General features: G+C 36.3%; 1 protein-coding gene across 1 annotated transcript in view; it reads right to left on the reverse strand.

Annotated features, from left to right (window-relative positions):
- The window catches only part of VAV3 (vav guanine nucleotide exchange factor 3), a 352,065-nt gene that overhangs the window by 30,518 nt on the left and 295,543 nt on the right, over positions 1-26,004 (reverse strand). Inside the window, exons 21-22 of the mRNA XM_021690322.1 lie at positions 8,433-8,498; positions 2,627-2,661 (exon numbers count right to left, since the gene is read on the reverse strand). Of these exons, the coding sequence (XP_021545997.1) occupies positions 2,627-2,661; positions 8,433-8,498 (101 nt within the window). The remainder of the gene's footprint in view (positions 1-2,626; positions 2,662-8,432; positions 8,499-26,004) is intronic.

A 26,004-nucleotide genomic window follows, 5' to 3' on the forward strand; every position in this document is an offset into this window, starting at 1 on the left:
GGAAGGAAGGAAGGAAGGAAGGAAGGAAGGAAGGAAGGAAGGAAGGAGAAGGAGAAGGAGGAAGGAAGGAAGGAAGGAAGGAAGGAATCAGAATGGCATTGAGCTGGAAGTTAGAAGACAATAGAGCAATGCCTTAAAATCCGAGATGCAAAATAATTTCTCACCTAGAATTCTATACCCAGGCAAATGAAGATAATCACCTTGATTCTACTCAAGAGACAAAGTTTACCTAGTGAGAATAACTTGTTTTTAAATGGAGATGTAATGAATAGACAATGCAATTGGTGGATATCCAACTTCTCGATGACTTGAGAACAACATGTCATCATTCAGCATCATTTTCTCTAAACAGTGTAGTATTTCCAAAATTGAAGTTTCCATTTATGATATACTTGACCATTTTGTCCCCTAGCAGAAAGCATTTCCCATGAAACTGTCTGTTTAGTATGAATAAACTAAGTTGCTCAAGAAAAAGAAAAAAAGTAATTTAAAAATTTTACTATGAGGGGCGCCTGGGTGGCTCAGTTGGTTAAGCGACTGCCTTCGGCTCAGGTCATGAACCTGGAGTCCCGGGATCGAGTCCCGCATCGGGCTCCCTGCTCGGCGGGGAGCCTGCTTCTCCCTCTGGCCCTCCCCCCTCTCATGCTCTCTCTATCTCAGTCTCTCTCTCAAATAAATAAATAAAATCTTAAAAAAAAAAATTTTACTATGAAATATCTTTATTTGTTCCTATCTTCAAGACTCTTTCCTTATCTGAACACCTTGATTTTTTTTTTTATCATTAGGAATAATACTATTCTAAGTCATATTTTCAATAGAATTTTACATATATGCAAGGGTGCATCTTAAAGTGTTCAAAAACTCAGCTCCTGCACCCTGAATGGTTCCCAGGTATATGTTTAATAAAATCCATGTAGTTTGTGGCATTAGTATTTATCTCTAAAATCATTACCCTTGTAACTATTATGCCTAGTTATGTGCAAAATAGTAAAAGAAAAGAGAAGGAAGCTAATCACCACACTCTCCTGATTTTATCAGCTCCTGGTGGTGTTCCCTTTGATTATCCATGCTATCAGCTCTATTCTCCAAATTTAATTCCTGTTAGGATCATGATTTTTAATTCCATGTGGTTCTGACCTCAAATTCATCTTAAACTAAGTAAAAATGTAGCAAAGCTTCCCAGTTCTACCAAAGCCTGCTATAATTTCTTTAGCAAGCTCAGGGAAGTCAGAGAAAGCAGGTAATAGCTACTGCGGGCAGACATGATGGTTGCAGAGAGAAAGAGGGCTGATGGGAAGAATTCCATACTTTGGACAGTGTTGTCCTGTAACAACTGGGCGTTTTCTATGCTTTGGTTATATAATAGAAAATAATCAGAATACTTTATTTTTTTAAATTTTTTTAAGATTTTATTTATTTATTTGTCAGAGAGAGAGTAAGAGCACACAGGAAGGGTTGCAGCAGGCAGAGGGAGAGGGAGAAGCAGATTCCCCTCTGAACAAGGAGCCCGAAGCAGGACTTGATCCCAGAACCCTGGGATCATAACCTGAGCTGAAGGCAGATGCTTAACCAACTGAGCCACCCAGGCGCTCCAAGAACACTTTAAAAATATCAGACAGCTCAGGTGTTCTATCTACACCTGCAAACTGAACTAGTACTATATACTCTCAGAATATCTCCTTTATATACATATACTGATATCTAATTTGTATGCATATATACTTTATATCCAGAAAATAAAACAGATGCAGTCATTTTAAAAGGAGCCAAACATAAAATTCAGGGAAACAAATATAAATAAGTAAATAAGCCCACATTTTGTACTTTGAGAGGCAATATGGCAATGTACAGATGGCATAACTTGGAATCCTGGTTCTACTACTTACTACTTGCATGGCCTTAACCTTTGTTTCCTCATCTGTAAAGATAATAACAACGTTCCTCATAGAGATGTTGAAAACAAAATGAAATAAAACATGTAAAATACTAAGCACATAGTAAGTGCTTGGTATATATTAGTTATTACCATATGATGATGATAACTATCCTGGATCCTAAATAGATTTTTTCCAGTTGAAGATATCACTCACTTCCCCCTTAAACTCATCATGCCTAAAAACTAATAATCACTATCCCCTTTGCTTCCTTGTTTCTATTAGTGGTAATGCTAGCCTCTAAGTGGTAAGTTGGCTCCATGTAAACCCAAAATGTTAGACATGGATACATCTTGCTCCTCTCATATTACAGTTTAGGATCTACTATCCTTTCTGGGCTAATTTTTAGTTTTAAACAACATAATCATATATTTTTTTTCTCTGTTTCATGAAATCTACTCTTCCAAAATATAAGATACATATTTGCCTATGTTCCATTCCTTTCTGTGGCTGTTACAAACTTTGAATTTACAGTCAAGTGTGTACATGCATACACACACACACACCACTCTGATGAAGTTATGGAAAGGTCAGTGATATATAAATTCATTACAGTGTTTTGTCGTATTTGAAAACAACTTTAGCCAGGATAAATAGAAATGGAAGGTGGTTTACTACTCCCACATTTAAGGCATCCTGGAGCTAAGGTTATGGTATTTCAACTTAGCTACATAAACATTTTTAATACTTACCAGGGTTGGCAAGAATAATCTACTGGTTTGGGCACCTAGGATATAAAAAGCCAAAAAATAGATTAAGTTTACTTAAGGGAAGCTTTTAGGAATCAATCATTAATTCAGTTTAGCTGACTCAGCTCTATAAAACCCTAAATAGCACAGTCCTGGAACCATCCATTGGCAATTTTATACAGAGTGAATCATAGTATATGTCAGATAAGTAGAAAATAATTCATTTCACTTTAATTCATTCTTTCATTCATTTTAACCACTACTGTACCTCCAAGAGGAGAGATAACAGGAAAAATATGAATTGGAAGCTTTTGGTATTTATTATCAAGGCAGTTTAATCCTATCACAGAAAATTAAGTGAAAATGTTAGGAAAACCAAATAGCACTTTGCTTTCCCAGAAAACAGGCAAAATAAACAATATATACTGGATATAGACTCTTATTTTATATCACAAATTCTAACCTCTGATTTTGAAGTCTACTAACTGGCAAACTTTTTATTGATGAAAAGTCATGGGAAATACTCATTTTTCCCTTTTCTCCTATGGAGCTTTGCAAAAGAGAAAAATGTTACATTTGCTATGCAAATAAATAAAGAAGAAGAAGAAAACTTCTAGTTGCTGATTATAACTACAAGATGGACAAAGCCAAAGAAGGTACACTAATATTCCAAGAATAACCAAATACATACTATTAGAGGGGAACAAAGTTTATAAATTCCTAAGAAAAGACAAGGAGTATGGATAGTTTGTTTTGTATTTAGAAATTTTTCATGAATCTCTGTTACCCTTAATTTGTAATAGAGCTCTGATCAATGTAAATATGTCTCTTAGCTACATCAGTTTTCATAATGGGCTGTTACTATTTTGACCTTCCAGGTTAATAGTTATATATAACAAAATTATCTTTCTGGTCAGAGCATCTCCAAAGTTATTAGTATTTAAATATTTTTATCCTATGGATCACACATCTAATTTCACCACCATGTAAAATCCTGATACACAGAAAATAATATGTAGAGTATATTACACCCATTCAAATCCTGCAAATATTTTCTTATACCATTTTGTTTTCACAAATAGTAATCAATCTTCAATGATTTCTCTTTAGAAGATATACGTGGCTTCTGAAATCTGATGGAAAAATATTGCCTCCTTCCTTCTCCCTCTTCGTATTCTCTAAATGCATGCTTATTCCTAAATCAACCCTTCTCCCTAGAGAGCCGAAACAAAAAAAGCAAACACAACACAACAAAACAAAGATGGGACAGAGAAGGAAAAAGAACTTCAACATATTCTATGGATTCCTTTGGCTTGGGAAAGCTGAAGATCCACGAAAGTGAAGTGTGATAGAACATTCTAAAGCAGAACCAATATCCCAGTCTGTTTCACCCTGATGTCCTTCTAGAGCTTTCTCACTCTTTGGTGAATATATTCTGATGTGTGAAGTGCCAGGACTATCTTCTCAGCACTAATCCCTATACTGAGGGTGGGACCCTATCTTTCTCCATCTGTCACAGGCCCTCCACACTTCTTTTTTGGCCCTTTTCTTATATAAAACAATAGATACTTTTCTTCTGGATACTTTCCTATCTTTGAATATATTCTCAACTTTGATCATTTCTCCCTAATGCCTTTTTCTAACTTCATCACAGGCTGTTTACATTGTTAAACTTTGTCTGTAGTCATACAGTTTTAAAAAATATTTTACTAGATATAGAGCATGCATGTAAAATAATATATATAGGATATGTGCTTCTTCCTGAAGTACATCTTATACAAGTTAGAGGGAACAGTTAAAGGTAAGTTGGTTTGTGTTTGTTTGGCTAGAAATGTCATTTTTTTAAAAATTTTTTTTAAAGATTTTTTTTATTTATTTGACAGAGAGAGAGCGAGAGAAGAAACACAAGCAGGGGGAGTGGGAGAGGGAGAAGCAGACTCCCCGCTGAGCAGGGAGCCCGATGTGGGGCTCGATCCCAGGACCCTGGGATCGTGACCTGAGCCGAAGGCAGATGCTTAACAACTGAGCCACCCAGGCACCCCATGGCTAGAAATGTCATTACTTCATCCCTATGGAGGAAAGATAGATTTGTAAGTTGACTAATTTCCTTTCAAAGCTTTGAACATATCATTCTTATTGCTTGAAACATTAAAGTTTCACAATATGGAATCTCCATTTGGTTCTTTTTAATAGTTACTATTTCTCTGTTGAAGTCTCCTGTGCATTCATTATGAATATACTTTCCTTTATGTCCTTGAGCATAGTTATAATAGCTACTTTAAAAATCTTTCCCTGCTTATTACATCATTTGGGACCTCTCAGGGTTGTTCTCCTTTGATTGCTTTTTCTTTTGAGTATAGTTTGTGTTTTCCTCCTTCTTTACATATTGAGTAGTTTTGGATAGTATCTTGGACAATTTGAATAATACGCTGTAGAAGCTCTGAATTCTGTGATGCTTCTAGAAAGAGTGTGATTTTTCTTAAAGTAGGCAGTTAACTTGGTTGAACTCCAACTGCAAACTATCACCCCTATGGGGAGAAGCAGATGAATTCTCAGTTTTGTTCTTTGAGCCTAAACTGAGCCACTTTGGGACAAAGTTTGCACCATGCAGCCAAACTGAGGCAAAGTTTATACACAGAACTCGAGGTTCCTCCTTCTCTGACACCTTCCTTTCTAAGATTTCCTGCCTCCCTTTCCACTTTCCTTCCAACTCCACGTTCTGCTTCTTCAAGCTAGTGACACTGTGAAGTTTCTATCTGAACTTTATCTACCCTGCATGGTGCAACCTAGTATCTGTCCTCAAGCCAGCCGCAAAACCAGGAAACTAACCGAGTGTCATCCCCTTTTACCGAGTGTCAACTCATCTCTTAGCCAATGCCTTCAGATTGTTTTTGTTATTGCTTTAATATCTCGCCCAGAGCTTGTAGTTGTTTTCTGTGGGAAGCTTGATCCAATAGGGGCTACTTGACAACTACCAGAAGTGAAAACTTTTGTTGCCTCCATTACTGCTGTTGTTAGCTATGAGTCAAATCATCAACTCTTTATAGGTAATCCATATTCTCCTTAAGGTTGGTTTTAATATTTCCTCCTTGTTTTTGATGTTCTGCCATTGAAATGAACTAAAATGTGTGTGGGTGTTGATTAATTTCATATACTCTTCTTGACTCTTCAGATTAGTTTTACCATAAGTTCTGGAAAATTCTCTGCCATTATTTATTTGAAAATTGCTTTTCTACACTATCTCTATTCTCTCCTTCAATAACATGCATTTGAACTTTATCGCTCCATTCTCTGTTAGATTTCCCTTTCTTAATCTCTCTGGACTACTCACTGAGAAGTTTCTTCAGATTTGTCTTCCAATTTTCTACCCAACTGTGTCTAATATGTCATTTAATGTTTCCATTAAGGTTTTCATTTCACTTACTCTGCCTGATTCTTTGTGAAATATATCCAAGAAATTTGGAGAGTGGCTTGTTCTCTTCTTAGACTTTTATTCTTTTTTATTTCTTCAACCATATTAAATATAAAAATTTGACCTTGGTACCTGATAATTACAGTATCTGCTGTCTTTGTGTATCTAATTTTGAATTTTATTTTTTCTGCTGAACTTTGCTTAAGATGGTTTGTTTAATCCTGAATGTGATGATCCCATATTGTGAACTTATACTCCCTAGGACTTTATCTGTAGAAATCCTCTTAAGGACTGTGTGCAATGAGGCTCCAATCCAGAGACAATCTGTATTTGTACTGGAAACACAATCAATGTGGAATCATTTTAAACTGTTTCTAGCTTAGAATTATTTCAGTCACAGAGCTGGTATGAATTTCAGCCCTACGCCTGGGTGGTTTTTGGATCTAAAGTTAGGAATTCTTACGGGAGACTGCTTTCTTTTTTCTTCCCAACCCAGATCCAAGATGAAGATAGACATATCTTCTGTGGAACTGTTTTCTTCTTGTTCACCCACTGAAGACTTCGGGAGTCACAAAGCGTTACCCAAGTCTGCACTGTGCTGTAGCTCCAGGTTTTGTCCCCAGTTACCATATTACCAGGGATGAAATGGTCTCATTTATATTCCTCTTGCATTTTCCTCAGTTCTAACTTTCTATCTGTATGCTTCAGAACCTTTGAAGAGACTGGCACAGCATATACTGGAGAATAACCTTTGAGCTCAGAATGGAATATTCCGCACTACTCATGGACCCCTGATAAACAATATGTCCCAGAGTCAAAAGAGATACCATCTTCCAAACTCCTTCAACATATCCTCCCCTCCAATCTCTCCACCTACTTATCTTAACTTATCCTAAACCAACAAATGAATCTACAATTTTACTAAGCACTAAAATTTTAATAACTATTAACTCTGCACTATAAAACAATCATATTTAGTTAGTATTCCTACCCATAATTATTTTTAACTCCTTTAACTCCTTACCAGCTTAAAATTCTGAACATGTTTTTCCTTCTAGTAACTGAGTCACCAAATACCATTCACTATAAGCTGATACAATTAGTATCTACTATTGTTAATTACGTAGGTTCAGCTAGGAATTTTCTCTTGCTTTTTCACCCCTTTGTTCATTCACACAACAAAGTGTATTAGATACCTGCCACGTGCCAGAATTTTCCTAAAATAAAACTTCAAGAGGCTGTAAAAAGATAACAGAACTTGATACATGAAATGTTTAATATTCTTGATTTGATGTCTTTTGGTTCCCAAACATCTTAATATTAGAATGTATAATCTCCTGCTTCCTGCCTACATATAAATATCATTGTCTTAAGCATAGGAAGCTTGAATCTTGTTCATACAAATGACAGAAAACTAACTAAAAATTCATTTTGCTTACATAATTAAATAAGAGTGGTATCAAAGTTCAACAGTTTCCTAAGATTATTAGATAAGAACGTGTGACATTAGATCACAGAACCAATAGAATAGCAAATTGTTTTTGATTCCCTTTGCTTTTGAAATTAATGAAGCTGGAATGAGTACAGTAAATTAATCTACAGACTACATTCTGAAATCAAGGATGGCAGACATTTATAATATTAAAAAGGATGTCCAGTTTGTAAATCTAGGAAGGACTGAAATATAGCAAGCAAGATAATTTAAGGAGTTTTTTTTAACCATAAACTCCATTATATTAGTAAAGGAATTTCATATACTTCAAATCAAGAACTTCAAGAGTTTCATAGAAAAATCAACCCTAAACATCAACTTACGAAAAAATAATGTCACCTTAAACAGAAATTTATAAATCTAATAAAACACCAGAAAGCACATTTTATGTTATATTCATCCATAATAATGGATGAGTAAATGCTCATTCATTCTCCTTGTATCTATCTAATGTGCTTGATGTTTTCAGAAAATGCCATTATGACATTAAATAAACAGTAACGATAAACTAAAGCACAGAAAAATGTATTTAGAGATTTGATTGAAGATTTTGTGGACTTCATGCTATTATGCTTTCAAACACACTAGTGGAAGCATAACATCTCTCTACAACCCAAAATGACTAGGAATAGATTAGAGCCTACCATTCTCACCTCCATGGGAAAAGGGGAAAATGCATCTAATCTATAGCTTTGATTTATTCCTTCTAACACCTTGTAGACTATTTTTGTAAACGTAGCTACTAAGTTGGATTTTTTCCTTGCATATACCAATTAAAATATTTTCTGACAATGGAATCATGAGGATTTTAGGCTTGTAATAACATTGTAATAATGGCTTACTCTTACACAATTAATTACAGCATCAAAACCAGGAAAAAATGGAAAGAAAATACTCATACTTACACATGGGCAAGGCTTGACAGCATCACTTGGAAAAAATCCAACCTCTCCAGACGCTAAATTTCTACCCTAAATTAGGGAAAAAAATAATACCAGTTTTGAGAACCCATTTACCACAAATGATAATCTCATAATGCTGTGTACATGGTGTTGTTTTTCAGGATTCCCCAGAATTACATGTTTTGTCCAGTCCTAAGCATTAATTTACTATGGCTCAGGGAAAAAAGCAGAAGCAAAGAGGTTTTAAAATTATTAAACTTTACATGTTGTTTCAAATGATAATTATAAAATAAGAATTCAAGTTTGACTTCCCAAACTACCATTCAATCTTGTTAACTTTACATCCCTCACTCCAATACAGAGATAATAGCATATTTGATCTATTTTATATTCACTAATACAACTAGATACATTGGTTTTGTGCAGGCTCACAATTAGAAATGTGATTTAGATGGTTACTATTGGTATCTTTAACAGAAATCATAAGAACATTCCTCCAACAAGACAGGAGACATTTTAAGACTTGTGGAAATAAAAAACAACATGATATGATGTTTTAGGTGGTTTTCAGATTTAGGAGAAAGGACAGGGTACTGATCAAGAGAAGAAGACAGATAAGATGTTGGAGGAAAGTATTATAAGTTAAAATGACACTGCAAATGAGAAGAGGGGGAAGGAATTAGCAGAATAAGGAAAACCTAAACACCAAATGGACAAAAAAATACTTAAGAATTTATTCTTGGAGACCTTTGATCAAATTCTTTAAAAAAAAAAAAACAAAAAAACAATGTAAATTGGTACAGCCACTGTGGAAAACAGTATTGAGGTTCCTCAAAAGATTAAAAAATACAAGTAACAGTTATTCTACTACTGGTATTTATGCAAAGAAAACAAAAACACTAATTCAAAAAGATACATGCACCCCTATGTTTACTGCAGTGTTATTTTACAATAGCCAAGATATGGAAGCAACTCAAGCGTCCACTGATAGATGAATGGATAAAGAAGATGTGGTGTATGCATACAATGAAATGTTACTCAGGCATAAAAATGGATGAGATCTTGCCATCTGTGACAGCATGGATGGGTCTAGAGGGTATTATGCTAAATGAAATAAGTCATACAGAGAAAGACAAATACCATATGATTTCACTTATATGCAGAATCTAAAAAAACAAATGAAAAAAAAAAACAAACAAAAAGCAGAAACAGACCCATAAATACAGAGAACAAACTGGTCATTCCCAGAAGGAAGAGAGTTGAGGGGATGGGCTAAAGGGGTGACAGGGAGTGGGAGATACAAGCTTCCAGTTATGGAATGAATAAGTCACCAGAATAAAAGGTAGAGCAGAGGGAATATAGTCAATGGTATTATAATAGTGTTATCTGGTGACAGATAGGAGCTACACTCGTGGTGAGCACAGCAGAACATACAGACCTGTCAAATCACTATGCTGCACACCTGAAACAATGTAACATTCTGTTTTACTTCACACACACACAAAATCTCAAGACACTAACCCTGCAATTGTTTCCCTTCTGCAGAAAGACAAACTATACTCAAAACACACTGCAACAATCAGAACATGTAATTAAAAAGTTCTTATGAGATGACTTCTTCTTGTCCAAAAATTGGGCTTATTTTTGCTATTCAACAATTGCTTCTTCTCAGTAGCTGAGTAAATAGCATTATGACTGGATATTACATGCTCGCTTATTTTTGACAAAGAAAAGTAACCAAAAAAAAAAAAAAAGATCAGCAAATATTTCCCTCTTGAAACAGTATCCTTTTGTGCCCATGGCACTTGGCTATGAGTTTGTGGAGAAGGTTTTATAAAGTGAGAATCCAGAATTAAGGATGAGGAGGAGGAAGAAGAGAAGAAAAAAAAGGGGGGAAGAGGTGAGAGGGGCATGGGAAAGAGAGAGGGGAGGTGTAGCAGGAAAGGGGGAAGGGTCAGCGAAAGGGAAAAAGGATAGAAAAGAGAAGAGGAAGGGTAGGGTTAGGACAGAGGGAAAACAAATAACCAAGCAAAGAGAAGATGTTCATTTGGGCAAGGTTCTAAAACTGTATTGCACTTGCGTATCAGGGAAAAGGTAAATGAACAAGTGGAATACTCATTCATTTATTCAACAAATACAGTATCAATATTAATTTGGTTAGGCACTTAGGAAAATGCAAAAATGCATAAGTCATTCCTGTTTCCCCCTATCTTCTCAGAGCAAAGATACATACACACATACTTTTAATACAAGGTGGAAAGGGCTAAATACTGTTAGGTGCAGAGGAGAGGCTATGGAAATTGGAAAGATATTTTCAGTATTAGGGGTTTGCCTGAAAGCTACATGGAAGAGTGGGGGGCACATGAATATAAAATGTGTGGGATGTGAACACATAGAGATGGAAATGGAGGAGAACATTCTGAAAACAAAATAAAGCATGAGAAAGGAATTGGGGTATAAAAATACAGGTTGTGCATAGGAAACACAGAGTCTAATAATGGCTTACACTTAGTGCACCCTTACTGTATGCTACACACTACTCTGAGCATTTCATAATCCTTACAGTGGTCCTTTGTAGTAGGCCCAATTATTATCCCCATTTTATAGGTGAGGAGAATGATCACCCCATGATCACAGAGCCAGCAGTGACATAACCAGAATTCAAATTCATATGTTCTAACTTCAGAGCTTGATACTGCCTCTCTACACAAGCATTGGACTCCTAAAGGAGGACAGAGGGACGTGGAGCTAAAAGGTGGCAGGGAACCAGTTTGACTGAGACATGAATTTATCATTGGTGAGGGAGTTTCAGTGACGCGGTTATGTGCTTTAAAAGAAGTAAACTGACATCAGCGTGCAAGCTGGCCTGTAGATGGGCGTGGCTTGGTAGGTGAGAATATCATTAGAGAACTGTATCATGGTAAGGGGGAGGAGAAAGCGGGGCTAGAAACATTATGGCACTAGAGTCTATGGGGCTTACCTGGGGAGTGGGTGAGGAAGAGAAGACCATGGGAGTTAAAGACTAGAGGAAAGTCAAGGATGGAGGTGATTACATAAGGCACCCAAACAGATAATCTGGATGTAGATGGCAATTACACAGAGGGGAAACTTAAAGTCAATGGAGCAAGACTATCATGGAAGAAAATGTAGACAGAAGAAGATAAAAGACAGAGCTTACAGGAATTAGTGTAACCAGGAGGCAGGAAGGATGTACCAGAGGGAGGAGAGTCACAGACTAGAGGGTGATGAGAACACAGTAGCTATAAGGTTGGAATGAAGTGTTACTCTCATTCAACTGCGCATTCTGAGTGCTTTATTTATTTTAAGCATGACACTGAGGTACAAGTAAATAAGTATGATATTTGGGGACTGTACGCCTAGCCAGACCTCTGTACGGATGCACTGCAATGCTACTTGAGTACAACATATACAGGTATGTGGGCTGGAGCCATACACCAAAGGAGGCTCAGAAGAGGAAAAGAGAAGGGTGATCGTTTTTAAGAAGTAAAATCAGACCTCTGAGAGCACACTAAAGGAAATAAGTCTATTTTGCAGGGGAGAGGCCAGAGAGGGAGCTCTATGACGGTCTTTCAAAACTATAGTTGAAGATAAATCAACAAGTTGGAAGACTACAGCTATTCTAAGAATGGTGAACTGTCCATTCACATTCGTCAGAAAAAAAGAACACATGATCTTCATCTTTGGAAAGCAGAGTTTAAGAGCAGCAGTGATGTTTTGTTGACAATGCATGTTGGCCAATACAATGGCACCTATTTCCCTAGAACAAAACTGACACAGGGTCCCTCATACGGACTGATACTTTCACTCATTCCTCCCCCAAAGCTGGGTTTGCACATTCCTACTCTGTCGTCTCTTCTATAAAAATGTCCTCACTCTGCGGGTGCAGATTTAATCTCGCCCTGTCCTCCTCCGGCACCTTCCCAGACTGTTAGTAGTACACTGCCACATACAGAGGTCATTATTGCTCTACACGGTCTTCTCCTTTACTAGACTGAATTCTTCGAATCTGGGACAAGGTCAGTTTTTACGAGAGAATGCCAAATGCAGAGTGTTTCAGAAATGTTTGTAATTTGAGGTATTTCTCAATCTGATAGTCCCATATCAGTGAGGAGCATGACCTTAAGTTCCTCTTAACTGAAAAGAAGAAAATATACCACACTTTGTTTTCACACAGTCGAGCACTGAGAAGCATTAAACTGTTTCTATATATGAAAATATTCTTATAGCGGCACTGCTTGACATTTTATATAAGCAAGCAGTGTGCTGAAGAAGGTAATGCACAAAATAGAGAGAAATGAGGTGAGAACACAAAGAATGCAAGAGTAGGAGACACATTAATGAATTTTATAACTTCTGAGGGTGCATGGACCGGCCCACCTTTTTTTGTCATTCTTCCTTTACAGAACCAAGGGTTCCGCCTGAAAGGCGTGAATGGGAACTGTAACTGTCCTAGACAGTAGAGGCAGGGGCATGGTCATATAAGAAATGTCCTAAAACTAGGGTAAACATGCAATTTTCTGTCCAAACCAGGATCTTTTGAGAGGGAAGGGTAGTGATTAATAACTATGCCAGGACAACAGGTATAAATTGGGACTGTTAGGGGTAAACCAGTATGTATGGTTACTGTATCAAAAACCATTTTGTTCTTTTTCCCTGCATTTCAAGAACACTATTGGAGTTTTCTCAGGAGAGGGAAATTTTCACTAAACAGACTACCAAGGTCATTCTGAATTGTTTTTTCCTTAATAAAATGCCTTAGCAGTGCAGGTTACATTTCTTTAATGGTCTTAGGCATCCCTTAGATGACAGAGGTGAGAGAGAACATATCTTAACAGATGAATAAAACTGCATTTCCTCACTAATTCCTATGAGATGTCAGTTTTAGCTGTGGGGGGGAATATGCTCTGTATTCAATGATTTTCCACTTATTAAGGTAATAAGCATCCTACAACATTTGGAAGATTAAAAAACAAAGTAATGTGTAAGAGGAGTGTCTTTGCTTCCCTGGTGGAAGTGTGTGGGATGTACATTGATAATTCCTTAATGCTAATGGGTGGAGCACCTGTCAATCCCCTATGCGTGGACAGAACAGCAGACTGTAGCTAGGAAATAAGCCATTTGCAAAGCCAATGATTTTGTGCACTTTATGTGATGATCCATCTATGAAATTTTTACTAACTTTGATGAGAGGCATGCACCTGAATTTTCTTCTTTGCATTCCTGTGTGGGCATTGTATTCTGGGCCAGATAATCAACGTGTCGTTCCTTTTATGCCCCTTACAAATGCCAGAGATGGGAAATCTTCTTTGTTAGTTATCCCCCGTCTAATATTTGTTCTTGTGAGTCCCTTAACATCTTCAAGGTCAATTTGAAAACACTCCTCTTTCATAGTTACATGTCATCTGATGTACCACACAGTACTATCTTTATGTGCATTTATTCTACAGGGCATTCTCTATATTATGTGAGGAGACTTTTGTAAATCTAACAGTAAAGGCTGATTCATTCTTATGAAAATATTTTCTTTGGAAAGTTTCTGAGAAAATAAGTTATGGTAAGAAAAGATGCACCTTTATAATTTTCATTGGCTAAAGTAGAGCAGGTACAAAGCAAAATAATGTTAAATAATAATTCATAAAATAATGATGCCTTCTGTTCTGAAAAGCAAGTTGCTTCCTGTAGAAAAATGTATCAAATTAAAATTATTGCTAACTTTCTCTGAAATTCCTGAACATCACAAATATTCAGACGCTTCCTTATTTCTAACTGACCTTAGATTATAACTATTTTTCATTTTTCCCCAATAAGAATCCACAGAGAACCATAATGAATTAAAACTACATTAAGTTTGCTGGTAGAAATGATATTTACAATCTACCTGAACAGAGAAAAACATTAATGTATGCTGCCATGGCAGAGCTGAAACTGCTTTTTTAAAACTCATAGACAAGGATGGCTTAAAATGACAGAGGATATCCTCCAAAAATCTTAATCATAAATTGCTGGGCTCCCAACTTTGCAAAAAGGAGAAAGAACTGCTTTAAGAAAAATACAGAGTGTCTTTTCCCTGTGGCTCATTTATCCCCTTAATACCACCTGGATTGGAGCTTTAATGCACTCCTGGAATAGCACTGAACAATTTGAAACAGATGTGGAAAGCTGAATTTAAAAGGGACAGATTAATGGTTATTTATGAAAGATTGGAAATTTTCCCAAGTTACAATGCCCTAAACACTTTCAACATATGCATGAAGGTGCTGTGGAGATTACTAAGCAATTTATCACACATGGGTAATGGCCAGAGCAACCGTCACTTTACCTAGTCCTCTCTCACTGTCAGAAATGTAGAGTCTGGGTATGTGGGGGAAGACGACATACGGGGTAGCCATGGATTATGGGAATCTAGGCAAATATACAAATTAGTTTACTGACCAGATGGATGGATGGATGATGAATAGCTTGTACCAAGCACTATTTCTGGAATTATTCTGACAGGCTTTGTGAGTACGTGCAATAGAACCAAAGGACTGGAAAAGGAGAGAAGCAGGACAAAGACCCTGTCTGAAATTGACCTTTGGTAAGGATCTGTGATCCTAGCTGCCACCATACTGTAACCATTGTTATCAGTTAAATATACATCAGTGCTAGTTCTTGGAAAACATAGAAAATCACTACCATACAGTAGGGAGGTGGCATTGGGAGAGCTCATTCTATTTCCAGCTCTGCTATAAAAGAACTGTATAACCTTAGGCAAATCTCCATGGTAAAACAAGAATGATGACAAGATCTGCCACACATGCCTCACTAGGGTAATACAAGGATCAAAGAATTAACATGTCTGAAAACACATGATGATTGCTAAAAATAACTGTTTTCTATTTTTTCCACAATACTGCTTTTTGATTATTCCCAATTTTCTCACTTCTAAATTTTTTTTGTTGGCTGTTCATGTGTTATTAAAATAGAAATACCTAGCCGGGTAATAATCCCACCAGCCTCCTTATATTTAGACAAGTTTGCTAAGCCACAAGACAGACAGACTCCCGTATAACTTCCACCTGAACAAGAAATACTACATTCAGAGAGTCCATTTCCTTATCTCAAATGTGCTAATGTTTTCATGCAAGTATACACATTCTTTCATCATTAACTGCTTCCTGTATGACAAGTAAGATGTGCATTTTTCCACCAGTGAACAACTTGAAAATTTGCCAAGCATAATGGCATAGGGTTATACCAAATGGTCATTACAATGAATTCCAAAATATTCACGCACATATACAGAAGAACAAAAACATAGCCTAGTGCTTTTATCATTTGTTAGTCAAAAGGGAATAGGATTAACTTTTGTCCAGTGCATAAACTCCTGAGGTTTTTCAAAGGACTATATAAAATTCATATTCCTAATCTAGTTCATTTGTAGTTAAGTGGCTGTCATAGGCTTAGAATTCCAAATAACTTTAAAAAAACTTGTATCTTGGTCTAGAATCTTTGAAATTTATTTTCAATTTATAAGGGTTTATAATTGCATCACATCATCAAAACATATAACAAAAGCCTCAATTATATTTGATGGCTTTTTGAATGCACACAAGATTGTTTGTGTTTACTACAGCACTGAGATTCTGTCAGAAAGAAGTGTCAAAACTCAAAAAAAAAAAAAAAACAACCCTAAAAGTTGTGAAATGTACACTAACAGAAAACCCACTAAAAAGCCATAAGTTGTATTTCTACACTTATATGTGAGATGAATATAATAGCAGGACGATACTTTGCAGAACATTTTTCTTATTATCCAAAAAATGTATTCTGTGGGGTTCCTGGATTTCTCTAGCAGAGAAGGGAATGCTCTAGTTTTTCATGTCTTAAGGCTTTTTCTCTAAAGTCTTACGAGGTAAGATACTGTACGTGATGTAATCCTGAATCAAAATTTAATAAATCTATGTTTCTGGTTGCAGGAAAGAAAAGAATACCTTTGATGAAAGAAAAAAAAATTAGCAAGCAAAAATCAATCTGAATGTAGGTAGGCCAAATCCCAAGTGGTTACTTATTACAAAATCTGGAAAGAACAAGGATCTACCACTCTTGGAAGAAATCCTATCTGGGGAGAGGCTATATAACCCAAAAAGTAAACCAGGTTTGACAGAGGTCCAAAATACAGAAATTCGTTTTTCTAATCCTGGCGGACAACTAATGGATGTTCTCCTATCCTTGGTGATTTTAATCTTAAGTAATCACAAAGGAAATATCCCGAGTAATAGCACCATACACATCAAACACTCATGGCAGCATTAGATATTTTTAAAGAATTTACTTTTTTACTAAGAACAAAATTACTGCTTTAATGAAAAGTGTACTGACTACCTGATAAGTATGAGGGATTATGCTACATACTAGGGGATTAAAAATGACTAAACATGGGTATCATCTTCAAGGATCTCATTCAGATTATGTGGTTCCTTAATTAGCTTTTGCTTTGGTCATTTTCATAGAATTCTGGACTAGAGGAAAAAACCTAGGAGGTAATAATTTGATATGGATAGACAGTTGGGAGCCTGATGTTCTATTCCTGTCCTTCTGATCCTTGAGTAAGTCATATAACCTTTTATGGCTTCAATATTCTCACCTGTGAAATGACAGGGTTTGACCCAAGGGTTTTTTTTGTTTTGTTTCTTTGCTTTTGTTTTTTTTTGACCCAAGAATTTCTGAGGTCTCTTTTAACACCAAAGCTCTTTGCTTATATGAGCACTTTTCCTAATTACCTATAGTTCTCCAGTCAGTTACTATTACTAAGAAGTATTTGATTCACAAATTCTTAATTAGGGATATTACGTGTCAGTAATTGAATCTGTTTGCACTTATTTATAGAAGATAAAGACATTTCAGATCCTAAATGACTTTAATTTTACCTCAGTGTGAAGTCCTCTATTTTCCAGGGTACACAGGATTGACTTGTTAGAAATGACATTCATTCATTCACTCTTCAGGAACTTCAATTACCATGAACAATTAAAATCCAATATATGTTATAATCTGAGAAGTTATTTGGACCAAAGTCTTTAGAGAGTATGCCTGTGCACACTCCACTGAAACCCCTTGTGGTGTCAAATCAACAGTCATATCAGATGTAATTGCGGATTGGTGGTCCACTGAAGGTATTCTGTGACTGACACACCCTTGTAGTAATTATGGCAGAATGCAGTTTCTGTGGTAATAAAATAACAGAAGAAAATATACCACAACAGAATTTCTCAGAACTATCCCCCTTAATAATGTTGCTTTCTATTGGGGAAAAAAAAGACTTCACTGTCTAAACTTCTCCTTAGACAGAGGTGTCCTCTCCTACGTACATTATAACCTACATTCTGCCCTGTACCAAACATAGGAAAAATACAAGTGAAGAGCTGTTAACCAAAAATGCCCATCTTGAAAGTTAACAATTAGGACCTCACCCACTTTGTCAAGAGCTTGCCAATTCCCACAATACAGTCTGTACACTTGGAAACATTCCTGCAAACTCAGTTTAAGATCTATTCAATCAAAGCCAGTTGGCAATCACCCAGGGAGAATGTTTCTTATGGGCCTTCACTAATGTCTATTATCATCTATAATCATCTCTCCCGGGCCTCCCCTGTTCTATTATAGTCACGCTCTGCCTTTTTCTTCTTCCCTGTAATTAGGGACCCTGATTTAATGCAATATTTTGAGGTAAACACCTGTCAAAATAAAGGTCTCATGATTGCATGACATACTATTACCAAATAAACTGTACTATTTTCACATGGCTTTTTACCCCCACATCCACAATTTCAATTCTGCCGTGGCTTCTCCTGACTTTATACAAGGAATGGGCAAGTGGTGAGAGGAAGTTCAGAAGCAAAGTCAAGGTCAACTGAGGAACACCCTGAAACTATGCTCCAGCACTGCCTAAACAGGTATATCTGCGATGACAAAAACCAAGTTTGGGATTTCACAAAGAAATGCTCTGGAGCAGGATTCTGAATGGGGAAAAACACAGTTCCCAGAGATGTTTATTCTATGGTTTATAATGTCAAAGCGATGAGCCTTTTGGTATAAAGAATCAGTTTTCTTAACAAAGAAGATTTGATTCTTTTAAAAATTTTTTGTTCATGTTTTTATTTGCCTCTGATTATGATACAGCCTGGCACCTGAATTTTAGATCAGGAAAAATATATATATATACAGTTTTAGAAAATTCTTTTGTAGCTAATATTCCTATGTGGTCTAGAAGAAACTAGAAAAGTCTCTTAATGTAGAGCAAAGGAAAAGATTCCTTTGAAATGATTTGGCTACTAAAGTTGCAGGGAGAGATGTCAGGAGAAAAGACCTACTAACTCCACTCCACTGTACCTCCCTTCCCAGACCCCAGAGGGTTTCTGGACAGGTCATGTGTTACAGGACAGATTGCTTAAGGCTTTCAACACAAAAGGTCAATAGTGCCTACAGCTGAGTCCACAAGTAAGCAAACCATTCCCTAAGCAAAGTTTGTTTTCTGTAAACCCGTCTCGTGTTCCTTCCTATTCTCCCTCCCTCTCCTTGAGCCATCTTACACCTTCCTCATCCAACCTCGCTCTAAGAAAAAGGCTCATGATTTTACCCTTTTTTATTTACACTAACTATTCCTTTCAGAATTTATCATTTGTGCTTTTATGTCTAAGTAGGAGTAAAAAGTTTAATACCTGATTAAAGAAATTTCAAGAACTGGGTACAGGAATTGGGAGGGCAGAGTGGTCTTCTATGAGCCTACACACATTAGTGGGACTCTTCATATGAAACATGGGGAAGATGAAATTTTTTAAAAATTTTAAAAAACAATCATTTTCCCACTTCTGGAAAATGAAGCTTATCTTTCAAATTCATTAGCCATTATACAGAAATATACTTTTTCTCCTTTTCAATTTTCTTTCAAGTTTACTTCCTATAATTTTTATAATACCCTCGTGCGTCATTTAGGTATTAAAATCCTCATTTTATAGATGAGGAATTTGAGGACATAAGGTTAAATAGCTTTAAGACTATTCTGAGAGAACAAAGATAAATTTAACTCTGACAAGATGAATATTTTAATGGTCTTTCAGATAACATCATAAAGTATAATTTGAGTTCATAAACAATGAATTTGAAAACTTGTAAATAACACAGTATAGAAATAGCAGCTCTGAATAGCATTATTCATTCTAGACCTACCACTGAATGCCTATTTTATGCTAGGCACTGGAGATAAAGAGATGAAAGCCATGGTTCTTATCTTTCTGGAGTGCTCTAACCAGGCAGGGAGAACAATGAACAGACCATGAGGATACACTAGAAGTGTTATGACAGAAACCCTTTGGTTCAGAGAAGACCTCAAAGGAGGTGCCCCAAAATTGACCTTGATGGTAAAGAAGGGTTTAGCTATGAGAATGGGAAGTAGAAGGGAAAATTCAGACAGAAGGTAAAATATGAATCAATAGCTAAAGGTTTGAAAAAACATGTCTTCTATGAAAAAGATACTCCCCAATTGAACCCTTAATTTTTTTTCTAGGTTAGAATGAGGAAAACATATCTGTTAAAAAAAAAAAAATCGCATGGACAACTAAATGGTCAATTATAAGCAGTAGAACTGTAATCAGTGTGCCAAAAATATATATATTTTTTCCACAATTGCCTTTGCTAAATATAGCAGGCATATGGGAAGTAAAATTTCCTTGACCTGGTAAACTAAGACAAGGTTCACCTCCTGCATGCAAACATAACAACAGTGCTTTAGGGCTAAGATGGTAGCAAAGGGGATTAAAAAAACAAACTTTTTATTTAAATTCAATTTAGTTAACATATACTGTATTAATAGTTTCAGGGGTAGAATTTAGTGATTCATCAGTTGCATATAACATACAGTGCTCATTCCATCAAGTGCCCTCCTTGATGCCCATCACCCAGTTACCCCATCCCCCAACCCACCTCCCCTCCAGCAACAGTCAGTTTGTTTCCTAGAGTTAAGAGTCTCTTGAGTTTGCAAAGGGGAAGTTAACACTTTCTTGCCCCTGGCCAAGTCAAGAGCCACCCCTCCCCCACCTTGCCTCTGGAAGCAGGGTAAGGAGGAATGCTTCCCTCAGGACAATCTCTCAAGTTCTCTCCAAACTCAACTTATTTTCTGACTTTTCAATTTTCCTTTGCAGCAAAGAGTTAAAAAAATTTATAAAGCAAAAACTTCTACATAAAGCAATGCTGTGTTTCCTGATTGTTCTACCAAAGAAGAACTAAACTGCCTTTAAAAATGTATTTTTTTCTTTAGAGGTGTTAAGAATTATAAATGATTCTCCTAAAACAAAGGTAGGATAGTCTAACATATAGAACTAAGGCAGGAGGGGAAGAATGAAGGGGGAGGAAATCAGAGGGTTAGACGAACCATGAGAGACTATGGACTCTGAGAAACAAACTGAGCATTCTAGAGGGGAGGAGGGTAGGGGAATGGGTTATCCTGGTGATGGGTATTAAAGAGGGCACGTACTGCATGGAGCACTGGGTGTTATACGCAAACAATGAATCATGGAGCACTACATCAAAAACTAATGATGTAATGTATGGTGATTAACATAACGTAAAAAAAAAAAAAAAAAAAAGAACTAAGGCAGGAGACCAGAAGTCTGAAATAGAGTCTAATTTTAATTCTGCAAATGCCAGCTTACATAGATGGATGATAAATTTGGCCCTTTAAAACCACAATTCTAATTCACCTTCTTTACGGAGATTTCTGTGAATTAATCAGGATGTGTGTAAAAACATTTTCACTCCTTAGAATATAAAGATCATGTAGATGCATGATTTGTAAGTGTGAAGTATCACAACTATTTTCCTAGGTTATTTAATTTTAATTGTGGATAAAAATATATATTTTTGGCACACTGATTACAGTTCTACTGCTTATAATTGCCTTTTGGTTCCAATTAGCTTACAAAATTCTCCCTGTGGAACATTTGGGTATTCATAAATGACAATGGAGCAAATAAAACCCCATGATATAGGACACAGGATCCTCATTGTTTCATAAGCTTTATTCTAAGAAGAAAACACATAAAGCTCTTTATTGTAACACACACACACACACACACACACAAACAAAAAGACCCCATAGATGGCATGGCATGATTTTACATTTGCTTGTTTCTTTCTCTTGCCCTCTCTCCCTCTCTGATAAGTATAATTTGTATCTCTTCTGGGAAAATAAAGTTTCTAATAGGAATAGTCTCAGCATGAAGGATGTTTTCCTTCCTTACTAAGTCCTTATTATCACATACTGAAACAACTTTAAAGCAACAGGTTTATCATCAGTCCAATGATATGACCAGAACGGTTCCATATGTTGTTACTCTCAGTAAAAACTATGCCTTACACCTGCACTAGGAAATGTACTCTAAATGGCCAATTTCCTCTTTTATATTCATTTCACTTGAAGACAATTTTATGAAACTTTCAAGGAAAGAGAAAGAAGACAACAAAGATGACAAGAAAAAGCTGCCAAAATGAATCCCTTCAATGCAAGGACCGTACAGAGAATATTTTTACGGCTCAATTGTCAACTCATTGTTTGAAAGAAGTTATAATGAAAATGCAGATACCCACTCACTTTGATAGCATTAGAAATTACTGTTGTTATAATAATAATATAGACTACACTATAACAGCTATTCATAGAAAGTTCCTGATAGAAAGTGGAGGATAATTTGTATTCTCTGGACATAGAGTATGTAGAAAACATGACAGTCTACAATAAAATCCAACTTTCCACACTAATGAGTAAAGTGACTCACTTGAAAAAACAGAGGAGAAAACAGTTTAGTTTTAAAAGCATAATTTCTTGAAAATTTCCAAATAAGCCAAAGCACTTAACTAGTACAAAAGACATTTTTGAAATTCAAATGCAAAGCCACTGTAATATTGCAATAACTAATCCATATTGTTATCTACAGTTTTAACTTTACATGTATTTGTAACAATATGATTATAAAAGCGTTAACACAAACTCAACATGGAAACCAGCTGCATCACCTATCCTAAGCTTTGATCATTCCTTAGGTCATTAAACCACATGGTTAGAAACCAGTTGTCCTTTTTTCTGTGATCAGTACAAAACATGAAGTCGGACACAAAGTACTTGGACGGATGAATGGATGAATAGTAGGAGCTACTATTTAATGAGCACTGGGCTAGAACTCTTTCATATATCATTTATTTTATTCTGTATGCATTTTATAGATGATAAAACCGAGAGTAATCTATGTAAGGTCATGATGCCAATAGATGGCAGAATCAGTAACTACTACTCAGCAAAATGAGGTACAATTTCCTAAATTCTAACAAAGAAAAACAATTTTTCTGGTGCTAATCATGTACAATCTCAAATGAGACCAAACCAACTGGGTAGGGTCCAAAAAGGAGGTGCCTAAAAACTATCTTCTCAGAAGCAATTAAATACATATACATAAACACACACACACAGTGCATGAGTGTGCGTGTGTGTGTGTGTGTGTCTCCAGTGCGGAGTCACATCCTTTAGGATGCAAACCATAAAGTGCCTGTCTTCTTTGAATATGACTATCAACAAAGTAATGTACATGGATCCATTGTAAGCACACATACAAACTCCTATAACTTCAAAGGATCAAAACAGCAACTTTCTTTACACATTTAGATCCAATACAGAGGAAAGACTTTTGTTCAGAAATTTTTAAAACATGTCATTCTAAATCATGCCATTGAGTAAGTACACATCCAGACCAGTTTCCTAGATATACCTTCCATATGTATAGTCTATAAAACAAAAGCTGATTTTATCATGATAGCCTTGGAGAACTGCAAGATGTGAATTATCTTTTGAACCAAAGAAAACACTTATATATCAAGTTCAGTATGAAGTTTGTAGCAAATATATTTTAATTGCAAACTAGTTCTTTGAAAATGTTCCCTTTATTTGGTAACTATCAGACACAAAGTACTGAGTTCACTGTAACACCTTATCTTGTAGCTATGCTTAATAAGTTGGTTTGCTACCAATGACCTATGAGTCAGCTGGAAATAATGTCATAACTCCATGAACTCAATTGGATCACCCTAGTCAATGACTTCCACTGAATTTATCTAGGGTCTGCTGAACCCAGACCAATCGTACCCTGATCTCTGGAAGTGGGGTTGTGTGTTGACATTATTGCAAAGCTCCCAGATGACTCAGAGTTGTGAGCACAGCTCTGGTCCAGCCCTTGTCCTGTAATGAAAGCCACATAGTGATTAGCTTGACCCAAGCCATATAGCTGGTTGGCTACAGGTGCATGACTTGAGTCAGGTTTTCTCATAGCACCACTGCTCCTTTCAGTAAGGCTAGAATCTGTTGGCTAAAAAAAGCTAAGAAGTACACATAAGACAATTCTGACTCATGTTACATCCTTGTTGAAAACATTAGATGAACTTTTAATTTATCACTGAAAACTCAAACATATTGCTAGCTCCCAGCAAGCATGAACGGGTCTTCTAAAGACAGGAGACATAATATCAAACCAATAATTGGAGTTGATAATTGAAATGTGAGCAGTGTCTGAGTAGTGAGTATAGAGTTGACACTCAATATATATTTGCTGATCTGAAATAAATGTGCTAATTGTTTTTCTCTGCTGTAGACATTAGCCTCACTTGTTCCTATTTACCATCCTCTCCTCAACAGATATACACATACATTTTGTCATACAATGGTCTCATTTCTCTTATAATTTTCCTGAGAGTTTCCAAAGCCATTATACTAACATCATACCAGAAAAGCTTCATGCTTCCAGGCTGTTGAGAGGAAATGACAAATAATTATGTCTTTCTTATCATCTAAAAAGAATAGGAAGCAATACAATTTAGTAAAAAGAACACTGGGCTTCCAGTTCTTCATGTAAGGATCTTGCAAGTCATCACTCTGCCTAACAAGTAAAACACTGAATAGATTGAAAGAAAAAAATCAGCAATTCTTCTTGGATCCCTAAGAGAGGGAAAGACACAAGACAAACCTCAGCCCCCAGGACTGGAGAGACAGACCGGCAAACACAGGGAGTCAGAGCTTACCAGAGCAGAGACTCCCCAGCAAAAACTGCTGTGGGATCCAGTGCCAAGGCTGGGCTAGGAGAACCTGAACCGATATTGACAAATTGCTGAAGGTCCAGCGCTTACAACTCTTAAGAGTTAAACAGTCCAGGGGACCAGTCATAGGGGAAACCCACAATACTGTAACACTACCCTTAAGAGCTTGGCCAGATTCATACAGTAAATATGAGAAAAATCCCCAGCTTCTGGAAGAGGGAGGGGAAAAGGCACTCTGCTCTTTTTTTTTTTTTAAGATTTGTTTGAGAGAGAGAGCAAGCGTGCACGCATGTGAGTGGGGGGAGAGGGAAAGAAGCAGACTCCCTGATGAGCGGGGGGAGCCCCACATGCAGAGCTAGCTGTCATGACGCTGAGATCATGACCTGAGCTGAAATCAAGAGTCAGATGCTCATCCCACTGAGCCACCCAGGTGCTCCCACTCTGCTCTTCTTAACAAGACGTGCCCTCAGGAAAAACGAGTTAAAGGAAGCCTGACCTGCTGGGGTATTATCAGAGTCTAACTGACCCAGGGAAAGGAAATACTCAGCTCTAGCTCACTCTATCCATCTTGTCCCACCATGGCAGGGAGAAAAAAAAAAAATGACAAACAACACTTGTGAAGTTCATTGTCCAGAGGCATAGGCTCGCTAAAACAGAAATATATCTGGGAAATCCCTAAATATTTGGAAACTAAATAATGCACTTCTAAATAACCCATAAGTTAAAAAAAAAAAAAAAACCAAAGAAAGTATTTCAAGATGAACAAAAATGAAAATACAACCCATATCAAAATTCTTAGGAAGCAGCAAAAGTAGTACTTAGAAATCTATAGCACTAAATGCCTGTATTAGAAAAGAGAATTCTCAAAGCAGTGAGGACCTTAATAGAAAAATAAGAATAAATTAAACCCCAAATAAAAAGGCAGTAATAAAGAACAGAGCAGAAATCAGTGGAATGAGAAATAGAAAAATAGAACCAATGAAACAAAACCTCATATGAGTTCAATAAAATTCATAACCAACTAATTAAATTGATCAAGAAAAAAAGCAAAGACAAATTACCTATGTCAGAAACGAGAGGGGACACTGCTAGAGTCTACACAGAAACTACCAAAGCTCACTCAAAAAGAAATCGATAACCCGAATAGCCATATATTCATGAAGGAAACTGAACTGTAATTAAAAAAAAAAAAATTCCTGCAAAGAAAACCCCAGGCCTAAAGAGCTTCCCTGATAAATTCTATAAAACACTTTAGGAAAAATTAATGCTGATGCTAAAAAAACTCTTTCAGAAAATTTAAGAGAAAGGAACAGTTTCCCATTCATTCTCTGAGTGTTAAACTATTACCAAACCTGAACAAAGACATTACAAGAAAACAAAACAATAAATAAAAAGGACAATATATTATAGCCAGTTGGGGTTTACTTCAGGAAAGCAAGAT

Source organism: Neomonachus schauinslandi, chromosome 4, assembly GCF_002201575.2.
Source record: "Neomonachus schauinslandi chromosome 4, ASM220157v2, whole genome shotgun sequence".
Taxonomy (NCBI): Eukaryota; Metazoa; Chordata; class Mammalia; order Carnivora; family Phocidae; genus Neomonachus; species Neomonachus schauinslandi.